A 12,597-nucleotide genomic window follows, 5' to 3' on the forward strand; every position below is an offset into this window, starting at 1 on the left:
GCATATTAGACTGCCTCTCATAAGTTCAGCAAGTAGTAAGATCGGTACTGAACACGATGAGCACTTTGATCAGGCCACACATGCCACCGTGACTTCATAACAGACATACTGTTAAACTCACACTTAGCAAAGACGCACACTGTAAAGCTACAGCCACATTAGGAGATATACAAAATAATTATCAGCTGGAACAAGTAATAATGGCAAAAGTGAAATTTTAAATAGGAAATTAAAAAACACATTTCACCCCCGTGTCCTTCCTTCTCATTCTTTTCTTGCCCTGCTACATTGAACCTTTAATAAATGAGTCTCAAGGTAAGTTGGTGATACAGTACCTGCGGGAGTCCTTCTCAGCCCTAGTGCTCTTCTTGCATGCCAAAAGAGCACTGTGCAACACTTCCTGTGTGTGTTGCCGCTCAACTATTCACTGTCAAAGTGAAAACGTAAGTGCATGCATGAAGTCCGGAGGCGGATCCAGGGTAAGGTAGGTGTGCGGGCAGATTAACTGCCACACAGATTAATTTGTCTTAATGTTGAAGTGTGCAGTGAGTTCAAAGACAGAGGCAGAATATCAAATCTGAGTGTGCTCACTCATTTTCTCCCATTAATGATTAACCAGACCAAAGTCTACACTTTATAATAAAAGCAGAGTGATTTAAGATCAGGTCAAAGCTTCTATCATTCAGTGGATTTTGGAGGAAGTGTCTTTTTATAGGTTGAACAGAACTATTCAAATGGGACCTTTGCACTCTTTCAGCCTGACCAAAGTTTAATTCAGGCTTGGAGACAGAAAGGACACACAACACTTAGACACTGACAGTCAAAGACAGACAGAATTGAGCCGGTCTGTTCAGTGGAAAGGAAGTAAACGTGTTTGAATATTGTTGTGCATAGCTTAAGGGTTTGTATCATTCATGTCTCCACTCCTATGAAGTGGAAAGGAGGGACTACAGAGTCAGAGCACACATAAGTGGGAGGGTTGCAGACACACAGTCAGTCGTGATCATCTCCAACAAAAATGACTATGGCCTGCATTGTGCAGATGAAAAGCGGGTGAGCATGAGAAAGACAGTGGAATGAAGACAGAATCTTTGGGACTTGGAGTTTAATTTAAGGTGACAGTTAGGTATGCTCCATTTATAGCTCATTAATGCCATGACTATTTAAAAAGGGACAGATGTCATTTAGACAGCAAACACCTCCTCAGAGATAGTGACAAGGCAGAGTGGACGAGCACGAAGAATGGAGAGATCAACAGCAGGAGAGAAAAAGAGCAGCCCTGAACAGCCAGAAGCAACGCCTTCACTCCTGAAGAGCTCCCACTTGCTGCCATGGCAACACTACGTATTCTATCAGCGTGTGCGCGCACGCTGCGCTCTGTGTGTCACTGTGGACACACACACTGCATTAGCCAACAGCTGGTCACGCTGCTGCAGACTTCAGGGGGACGTGGAAAGGACGTGACGCTTTTTCTCTGGTGAGTAGCCAGCCCGCTGTTCCAGACTCAGCTGGCACAGTCACAATTCTCCACAGAGCTGTGTGTATGTGCGTGTCCAGCTACGCTCCGGTCCCTCTGGTCTGGATGGGACCTGCGCAACAGCAGGTGGAAGCCCCTTTCAAGCTTGTTATCTGCTTTTGAATAAATCTGCAGCAGGCAATCGGACACAGAGCGCAGACGGACAAAGAACAAGTGAGAGAGTCAAGGCAAGGGGCTTACTCCTACCCCCGGTGGCAGCAGAGCTCTGTGGAGAAAGGGAGGGGGTAGGGGGACGCGGTGGGACTGTTTAAGACGCCATATCTATGTGAGGACCACCTGTCACTCAGGACAGTGACCATGGCAACAGGCCCTGCGCAGTGCACAGAGGAGGGAGGGGAGCGAGGGGCAGATACCATGGCAACACAAGCTGTCACGGCAACAGCTCTGATGAAGGCAGAGGGGAGGGCTCTCCCTCTTTTAAAGAGACAGGAGCCCCTCCATAAGTAGATGACGTGTGTTATTCTTTAGTCATACGCGAACCTCTTGCTTCATTTATTTGACCAGAAAAATCCACGGCAATGTCCTTGACAAGAATATAGGAAACAGAGAGGAGGGGCAACAGGAAGCTTGTTGCCATGGCTCCATGCACCATTTCTGCTTCACTGACTGAATGCAGTGTACACATGTGCAAACATCAAGCTACAGCATTAGACAAGGATCAAGGAAAATCGTGTTTGGTACTTCGCACAGTGTTAGAAACACAGTCTGCACACATCCATCTACATTCTGGGCTTACGGCCAGTTTCACATGGGTAGATGTATTTAATAGAACGTTGTGAATGTCTACATCGCAGGCAAAAGTTGAGTGCAATCAATGGCAAGACTGAACTGTCCATTAGAGCAGACACTAGAGGGGCCCTGCTTCCTGCAAATTCCTTTCCCCATTAACAGTAACTCTGTAAACATATGAGAGGAAATCTGTCTGGAAAGAGAACTGACTAATGACATGACGGAGCTGCTTTGGACATCACAGAGGGCATGTTGAGGCGTATACAGAGGAGAGAGGGACAGGAAAATCATTCTACACCAAATAAGAGTGTGTAGTGCTTGTGAACGACAGCAGAGGGGTGACAGATGAGAACAGAGGCAGTCAGAAGGTCAAAGGCGGGGGGAGCGAAACTGAGAATGAAGTTTTGGCAATGACAAACACCAAAGATGGTAGAGAAAAATGAATTAGGAGGAAACGAGGAAGTGAGGGAGCTTCAAAGGTGTGAACCGTGAACGCGTGGTGTTACTCACTCTGAGCCCGCAGCCATGTCCAGGTATGAGGTGTCTGCTGTGTCCACCCCTACTGGGATGACTATGCTCATGACGTTCTCTGCTGATCAGTTCTTGTCCTACTGAGTCCAGAGAAAGGGAGTCCAAAACACTGAGGCATGCCAGCCACAGCAGTCATTGCAGACATCTAAGTGCATCCACAAGGCCTGAGTACACAGACAAGAGAGGGAATAAAAAAAATGTGTTAGTCTCCTGTAGTAGCACAATTTCTACCATAAATTGACATCCACTTGAACAGTTTTATTTCTGTCATTCCATAAAGAACAAAGCAAGGTACAGTATACGGAAAACCTGAAACTACAAATCATAGTGAAAATGGGGTATTTCCAGCACACGCAAATGCATGATTCATACTTTCAGATCAAGAAAAGTCTTTGACAGTGAAGGGGTTGCCAGGAATTCCCCCCTCCCCGACACAGCTACTAAACTGAGGTTATTGACTGATGAAAAGCGGGACGATACGCTATTGTAAGCTGAAGCCTGAGCTGCTGCTGTGAACTGCGCTAAAGCGACCTCTACACACTCTGTCAGGAATGCATAAGGCTGCACTGTAAGAAAGCTCCCACAAAGGGGAGCAAGAGAACACAGCAGCCAGCCGCCATGAAAGGAGTAAAATGCAACACAGAAGCCATTTTTCCCCCCCTTCGACTACTGAGGCTGCTCTATTCTAAGCCCTCACAAACACATTCAATAAAACACAAACACACACAACTGCACTGTATTTGCACATTCACACATTGCATTGACAGGAAAGCTTGTGTTTTTATTATTGCCATTATTCTTGCATGGAATAAGGCAGCTGTACATTCCAGTCATTAATAATTGACTACTTCAGGTGTCAGGCAATGCATGTCCTGTCCCTCTGGTCCCCAAATAGGAGTCTGGTTTGCGTAATAAATTATAGGTTGGAAATAACATGGATGGGAATATTATGCCGTGTATTTACATGTGATGTGAATCCAGACGGCAGCATATGTGTCAGTGTGGCTGCCCCTGATACACAGAGCTCTGTTGATAAGCGGGATTAGTGGGAGGGACAGATGCTGAGACAAAATAGGCTGGAGGTCACACCTCCGCCTGCTCATGCACACTGGGGCCAAACAAAGGCTCAGATCATGGCTGAGGGTGTAAATCAGAGAAGGGTTACAAAGCAGGGGTATGCCATGGACTGAGTAGGGGCATACTTCACACACTTAGCAAGCAATAACATTCCCACCACAAAACCGGTCTCTGCATGCCTATGAAGTTCTGTGTGGCAAGAATGCGTCTAAGCATGCCCTCTACAGCACTCACACAATCATATTCCTACATGCATGTAGTGTCTCTCTCCAGGAAAGCTGCATTTCATGACCAAGCTAGACTGCACAGCTTTTGTCAGGGAAACTATCATGGTTAACAGTGACAAACAAACAACAGGAGACTTTTTAAACAAGCTCAACAGTCGCAAGAGCAATATCAGGTACTAATTCACCCAAATACAATATTTGAGGCAGCAGGACTGGTGAGAGGCTCACAGACATGACAGCTGTCAGCTCCAGGCCTAATTAATAGGAGGAAGGAGACCCCTGTGAGTCTGTGTGTCAGCCAAGGCAACTGATGGGATCAATTTTCAAATTCTCTTCTGAATGTGTGCAGTGGCTGGGTTAGACAGCATGGCTACATCACAGGCAGGGGTACTTCATGGTGGAAGCTATTGTAACCAGAATAATTTCTTTCAACAAGGATAGGGCAGTTTGCCAAAAAGGCTGAAATGAGACCCCCCTTTTGTTGTTTTATCAGAGAGGCCCAGTATATTTCAGCACTGCTAAGATAGCTTCCATCTGAAGCAGCCAGTGTGTTTCGTCGTCAACTATGTTTGTCTCCACTTCGTCCAGTGAACCCTGCCGTCACGAGTAAGGAATGCACTCACAAGCTCACGTTCACAAGCGTAACCCCCCCCACACTCACACAAACAGACGGATAACCCCTCGCCCTGTCCTTTCAAACATTCCTCTTTGAGGAGGCTCTCAGGGCAGTGGGCTAACATATGTGCACTGTGCTGCAGCCAGACTCAAGCAAGACTGACAAAAGTCGAGCGGAAAAAAGAAAAGCAAGTACAGTACAGCAACATTCCTGACTAAATCTGAGCTCTGCTGTGACTGCCTCTGTCTGCTCCTCCTACTTCCTCTAGAAGGGCTGTCCATCACCCTGGAGAAACGCAGCCAAAGAAAGGGGGAGAAAAACACTCTCCCCCCCACCTTTCTGTGCCCAGTCACCCCGCCCAGGCGGATTTCTCCCTCCTCTTTGCACTTCCTAAATAAACCTGAGACAGTAACGCAGAGCCGAGGGGAAGGGGAGTGTCGCAGACACAGTTCCTAATTACAAGAGGGCCGGGAGAGACCATTTAAAGCCACCTTCGGTTAAATCCACTGCTGGTATGGAAACACATGAGGAGCACGGGGTGGGGAAAACGGGGGAACATGCACAGAGCAGGGTGAGTAGAACAAGGACACAGACGTAGTAAAAAAAAAAAAAAAAAAAAAAAACATACCCAAACCAGATATTAGTAAAACAAGCCACAGGGTGGAAGTGGTTTACATTTTCTGGGTGTCTCCTTTCTCTAAATCTGTTCACCTTTCAGTTGCTCACTGAATAGATTTCCTTGCGCTATGGGAGGCTTTAGAAATCACCACAGCCCCTCCATTTGAGAGGGCAGTGGGGTGGGGGAGGTGTACATGGGGACTGACAGTGATGCTACACAGCCCAGACCTGGGTGGACTCTGGGTGGCGGAGTGGAGCACATAGCATAACCCAGTCTCTCCATTCTCCTCCTCCTCCTCCTCTCCCTCAGCGAGGGGACACAGTCACGTCATTGTGTAGGGAATAGCTATCCTTTTAAGACACAACTGCACTGAAGTCGGTGAGGGAAAACCCATACCATCATATTCAAATTATTCCGCTACAGACAACAGTTTCCCTCTCTCCTCAGCTTATTACCGCTGCTCTATGTGTAACAGTGTTTTCCTTCTTGCTTTCACAGCCAAGTCTCAGCAGATTATGTTTTTCGATAAGTGGGAGGAGCAAAACAAAATGAGGGATTCCAACCGAATCCCACAGCCCCCACTGCCAAGCTGATGTGACTTCACACCATCCTCATAGCTAGCTGCAGTGACTCAGCTAAGAAACTGATAAAACAAACTCATACAAATACAGTCATCTACACAGGAAGCATGACCCAGATGGAATGCAGGCCTGGCCCTCTTTTTCACGGTACGTACCGTGGGACACACTGCATCTGCCTTGTCCTTCATAAATCAGTGTGCCCATGGCTGCCAGCGCTCCCTCTGCACTCGAGCACTGAAGGTGAAGTCATACATCAATACAGCAGGGGATATGGATGTGAACATCCACACAAGCAATTTTTGTTGCTACAAAAGGAAGTGCGTTGTTTCGTGCGCAAAACAATATCTCCTCATATTGTAAAGACCAGTCTGCTTAAATGTCAGACAACCAGGGGACACTAATGCTGCTGAGTCTCCTAACTAGCAACTCGTACACAATATAGGCTAAGGGAGAGCAGTGAAGCACACTGATGGAAAGGGAAAGCAGCTGTCATTTATGAGTGACTTGTAGTCTCGTATCTGCCGCCTGTTTAGCTGCTTTAAGAACTTTTAAACAGCCATGATGATAGAAAATTATGTGATGACGAGATGAAAGACAAATAACTGCACAAAAAAGTCCAGAGTATCAAAATCAAAACAATGTCCTCTGAGTTCAGCTCAAACAGCCAGGGAGTGAGTGAGTTAAAGGGGTCTGGCAGCAAAGCTGGGGCAGCCCTCCTGTTGTCTGAGTAATGCCTGTTCAGGAGAACCCCTGGGGCGCAATCTCTCTATCTCCCTCTCACTGCTGCTTACAGAGTCACAGCCGGACTGCGTACGGTCAAGGGTGAGCTTCCTTCAAACATTTGAAATTAAATTGGTGTATATTAAATCTAACCAATTCACTTGCTGCATCTTTATGTGTGTGATTGTGTTTATGAAGTCCGGTATGGTTGTCTTCTGGACTTGGAAAGCAGTCGTGACTAGAGACTGACAAGCAGGCACATATGCAGCTGGTACGTAATTGCAGCATTTAGAGAATGCGCTGCACTGCTAACTAATGAGAGCTATGTGTCCATATGTGTAGCAAAAATGGGGAGAGGCCACTCAGCACCTGCAGGGCAAGAGAACAGTAAGAGCCACTCAGGTCCCACTAAAACAGTGTTTGATGATCAATTTCACGCCTAGGCCGCAGTGTTGTTACATCACCAACATTGATGACACATCCCCTCTTTATTCAGCCCATCCTGCCTTATGCTACAACCCATAAATGCTACTGTAACGTAGGTGCAGCAACAGGAAGGTGAGAGATGTGTAGTCGGGCTGCAGCCTCAGCAGCTCCGGCCCTGAAGCCACCTGTCAGGGAGGCAGCTTGCTAGTTTAAAGAAGGATCTGTTACGGCCCAGCTAGCAACACAAAAACAGGTCACCTGAGCCCTGGCTTCTCCTCCCAGCTGGGATGCCATGTGACTACACCGGCCTCCTGAGCCAGGCAGCTTTGTTTCTGGGTCTCTGAGGGCCTGCACACCACACATGCAAGATCACCAGAGAGCAGGCAACAGCTACACAGCTAAGCCCTGCATGGTAAGGTGTGTATCTCCACAGACACATGCTTCGTCTAAACAAAGGTATTACTGTTTCAGGATAGGAGGGTATTGTCTGGAGAGGAGGAAGGGCACAAAATCAAGAGGCGGGCTTCCAAGTAAAGGAAGAGAGTCAAAAGAGAAAGCTGATGAGTCTGTGGCCTTCATCTGCCCTATCAATATGTCAATATACCAATAGACATCCTGTGCACTTGTCTGCCTTCTTTATCGTCTCTCGCTGCTGAAAAATGAAACAGTTAGCACTCAGCTTGTGGCTATTTGATCGTATGTGTGTCTCAGAGTCAGCCTTGGGGTTAGGGTGAGAGGGAAGGTGTGTCATCTGAGACTGCCATGTCTCTATGCTGCCTGCCAGAGTGCTCTGTCCCTATGGCAGAGGGGGAGTGGCACCTTCACTCTCCTCTCCATCTCTGTTAAAAGAACAAACACACACTTTCCTGCATAAGGCCGCAAATATACATACAACCAATCAGGTATTTAACGCTGCCATTCTGTTGTCCTGTAGACAGAGAAAAAGTAATAAGTAATGAACTGAAGACCCTGCTCCTTTACAGGGATGAACAAGCTGGCTTAGGATTCTGTGCATTATGTAGCAGAGACTAATTAAGCACAGGAAGGCCTTCTCGCTCATTTGACAGAAATCAGCCCTCCACAGAGAAGACACCGACACCTATTATTGTTATCATTAGAAATGGCCAACTGGAATTCCTCACAGCAGTGACCTTGGTAAAGGGAAAAGCCAATACATACTATTCAAAAGCTTCGTGATCTATATGATAAGAATATTAATATGGTGACATTACACTGACCCTGTCCCTTCCGCTTATTTCACATTGTGTGATTGCAGGGGTTTTGGAGGCTTGTGTCGTGCATTATTCCTGCTTTGCTTTAGTCAAACAAACCCATCTATATGAAGCATCTCTTTCAGTCTGTACTAAGGTTGACAACAATACCAAATCTGCACAGAACAGGTCCACAACTGCTTACAGTCATGCAAACCACATACATATTGAACCATAATGCAAGCTTAATAGGAATGACTCAGTGTTATGATTTTAGTGTGCAATACCTCTGTGTGTTTCTGCAACTTGGAAAATGCTCTACTTTCCACATTTAGTGACATCACAATTATCAGGGGTAAAGAATAAAAAAATGCCTCTTGGCAAGAGTCATGAACAGGCATTTGAGCCGAACAAAATGCCAAAGTTTGTCCCACAGGGTAAAGTAGAGAAAAGCACAGCTGTGCCATAGGCTTAACAGTGGCTCCTCGAAGCTAGTTTGAATATGCTTCGCCCTACATTTTCATTTAACATGAGATAATTTTATGGGTGAATAACAATCTCATTGAAAAGTCAAAAATTACCAGATTACCTAATCAGATTTTGTAAAATGAAGTCTACATGTATCACACCAGCAGGCTAAATTTTATTCAAAAGATATAGTGTCATATGAAATTATACTGACACAGTCTGTAAAGGTAGTATCAGATGCAATCCAGACTGTGTTTTATTTACTACTACATACTTGAGAGTATGTGCGGTGCCACTGTACGCGATTGTGTTATCTGAGGAAACACAGATATCGGATCAAAACAAAGACTGGGACGTACCTAGCATTTTATGGCATCTAATAAAAGATTTACCCTCAATATAAATTGCAAGTGCTGGGTTATTTCTTGTTACTTGAATCTTATGTTCAGCTGGTTTCTGTGCTTGAATGTCTCCAAAGATTCACTATGGACATTAAACAATCCCTCTTGATATTCAAAATCTTATCACTACCATCATAAAAAAATTATACACATTATCCAGTATTGAAATTTAAAAAAACAACTGTTTGCATTTCTAAGAAATTGAAAACATTAATGAGGAAATGCAAGCCATGTGAGTAGTGACAAACTACATACTGTTTATGGTTAATCGGTAAAGATTATTCCTAGCAGGTGACATGCAGCAAAGGAGCAAGTCTTCTCTAAACCGATTTTAACGAATAACTACGTTTGTGTACCGTAACTAAACTTTATTAATGCAATCTAAAAAGTACAGCACATGTTGTTTGTTGTGCCAATTAAAAGCACTTACGTCTAATTTTCTGTGACATTAATACTCGTTCACTAACGTAAAACAGCATAAGCCGTGACGCATGTTACAGGGGTACTATAATTCGTTTTGGGAATATACAACTGCACCGGTGCTTCTTACTGTAACAAGCCAAAAACCGCTGTGTTGCTGAGGATTTATCTAGATTGTTTGCCATTATTATAACCTCAACTTAAATAAAAAATGATGTGTTGTGTAGTTGCCTCTCGGTGAGTATGTTGGCGCTGCAGTCAGTCCTGCCGATAGGGGTGTGGAGGGTACAACGTTGCTATTATGTTACCACAACACCCTGGTGCTGTCGCCATTTTCATAGCGCTTTTCTCAGGACGGCGAGACAATCGTGTAGCCAGGGGAGCCTCGCCATGGGAAGAAAATCCCCAAGAATGCATTCAATCGCCTCTTTCACACACTCTACCTTAAGTATCACTCTGTCGGTACAGTTTCTGTGTTGTTACCATTAGGGGTTTTGTGAATTCGTCGAAAGCAGGGCCAGTGAGCTAAACGGCTAGCAATTATGGCCAGCATTAGCCTTTCGAAACGTAATGTTAGCAGGCTACATGCGATGGCATTCGGAGCAGTGGGACAATCGAAGCACGCACCGTCTTTAATGCGATCTTTTAAGTAGTTAAGAAGAAAGCGGGAACAACCAAATGTAGCAGAGCGATACTGAGAAACTCTAAATTTTGGGGCCGTGAATAAAAGGCCAAAAATAACCTCGGAATGCAACGACCGAGCTAGCGGTAACCAACGGAAGCTAACGACATAATGCGTAGAAGGTTACAGCTAGCACAGCAAGCTAGCACCGACACGAAACAAGTGGATTAATGCTTGGCTCGTCAGACAGAAAAGAGCGACAACATCAGCGCTGAGAGTTAACTGCTCGGGGCAAAGCAAAGCCGATTGCACATTCATACGGTAATTCGCTGCACGTCAGGTAAAACAACCAATTGCGACGGTATAGTTCGGCATGGCCAGGACTGCCAATCTAGATGGAGTTACAAATTGTATGAGTGGGGCGAGATGCCCAAATGGAACATCCCCTCCCCCACGCTTGCAGCATTTGAACCCAATACACCCTGAATCTAAATTAAGTGATCGCGAAATGTACTTTTAAGTCAAGATGCAAGAAAATAGCACTGGTCGGTTTCTCGTTTGACATTTGACATATTCTCGAGTTCATCTTGTCATAACTGCGAATCTATAAAAGCTCACGATCCTATGACATTACGGTATCTAGGCATTTGAGCTATTTTAACAACGGCCTTTGCTTCTACTTGACTCGGACATGCTCGACTAAACGTCTTCATATGTTTACATGCATGTGAAAGCTCATTGTTCGCCGCCTTTGAACAGTGGTTATTGTATGAAATTTTGCTGAACGGAAATAATGTCCCGTGCTCTAAATGAGCAGAACGTGAGCCACCACGATATATTCAAGTTTGTAAATTTGTAAATAATGCTAAATTGACTGTTTTGGTGCTGTGTTAATGCTGCAAACACTGTATTCAAGTAACATAAGAAATTCAAAACAAAACTGGCGCGTTTGCTTACGACCACTGTTCCAAGGACTTAAGCTAATGTACAGTAATTGAGCTGGGTTGAAATAAAGCGGGTAGCGATTTATTAGGAGGTCACATCGTTTACACAAAACGGATGAAACTGTGCGCAATATGGCCCGCAGTGTCACTGTGTCAAACTACACATCCAGTGACTCCCCCTTTAGCTCTACTTATAGCGGAACAACGTGCGAATATCTCTATATGTCGTATTTTTAAGGAGAAGTTCACTATTGAAAGTGTTGTTGACTATGTGTACGAAGACGTTATGCTATGGACAGATTCATGTAACTGCAGCGTTTTTGTCTTACGTTGCCGATATCGTTAATGTGAAATTAGTTTAAGTCTTTTAAACCATGTGGCAAACAAACCTAGTGATCATTAGCTATCGGGTAAATAATATTTTGACATGTGGTGTATTGCCACACTATCAACGAAAAGTCAGAGCACTGCTCGGTCTGTCAAGCTAATTTGAGCTTGTAGCATGCGCTAGCTAGCAAGTGGTCTGTTGGCTTGCCAACATGATACTTGCACTGAAAACGTACCTCATTTAGGTAGCTGTTTTCAGGTTTTTGCGAGGACAAATATACACGGAAAGGGCTTGGAAGCTACACACCTTAATCTAACGGTGCTGATGAAGCAGCTAGCAAGCTAAACTCAGCTGATACAACTACGTTAGCCAGTGCCAGCATGATGTGCCTAGCCAGCTAACTAAAGCCAACAATACCCTTCCAGGTCGGATTTGTGCTCACTCAATAACTAACACTTAATGCAGTTTACTTACCGTTTTATGTCCACTCTGGAGGATCTGAACAGCGAATAAGGGGACCTGGGTAAGACCCCCGTCGCTTTCCACACAGCTTCCACAACCAAAACAATACTTCTGTCCACACACTGCGGATCCCTAGTAAAGGTTTAAAATGTTTGTATTTTAACGTCTCCGCTAAAGAGTCCTATCCTGTGAAAAATCCCTTGCCTGTTGTCTTACGCGGGGATCCAGATGTGGCTAGAAATCAATTTGAAACCGTTAAAACTGTGCCCTAGTCAACGGCGAGTTTTAGAAATTAGATCCCCTCAAACCAGTCTCTTTTCCCTTTGCAAAAATGGCGGCCCTGCCAGGACTGCCGAGACTCCGCCTCCCCCACGAGCCCCCCCTCCCTCGCCATCAGTAAACCCGGACTCCGCCCCCACACACTGCGGGGTTACACTCCCGACTTCACAGGGACGACGGGACCGCGCTTCTTGCGCGGCTCCGGCCGTGGTTCCTCAAAAAGTCTGCTATTTCTGTCGTCGGTAACGCTCTGGATTTCACCTGTCCTACGCTATTCAGACACTGCTCGTCAAATGAACAGTTAGTAGACTAAAATCCACCGTAGTATGTTAAATGACTGTACTATTTAAACTTGTTGGATTTATGAGACAGCTGGAAAATTTTGTTTTTGTTATGCCT

At 45.2% G+C, this 12,597-nt stretch overlaps 1 protein-coding gene across 1 annotated transcript in view; it reads right to left on the reverse strand.

Moving 5' to 3' along the window:
- Positions 1-12,287, reverse strand: part of kmt2e (lysine (K)-specific methyltransferase 2E) — a 30,837-nt gene extending 18,550 nt beyond the window's left edge. Inside the window, 2 exon segments of the mRNA XM_051950669.1 lie at positions 2,777-2,961; positions 11,932-12,287. Of these exon segments, the coding sequence (XP_051806629.1) occupies positions 2,777-2,847 (71 nt within the window). The 5' untranslated portion in view covers positions 2,848-2,961; positions 11,932-12,287.
- Between the last annotated feature and the right edge of the window lie 310 nt (positions 12,288-12,597).

Source organism: Acanthochromis polyacanthus, chromosome 1 (genome assembly GCF_021347895.1).
Source record: "Acanthochromis polyacanthus isolate Apoly-LR-REF ecotype Palm Island chromosome 1, KAUST_Apoly_ChrSc, whole genome shotgun sequence".
NCBI classification, from domain to species: domain Eukaryota; kingdom Metazoa; phylum Chordata; class Actinopteri; family Pomacentridae; genus Acanthochromis; species Acanthochromis polyacanthus.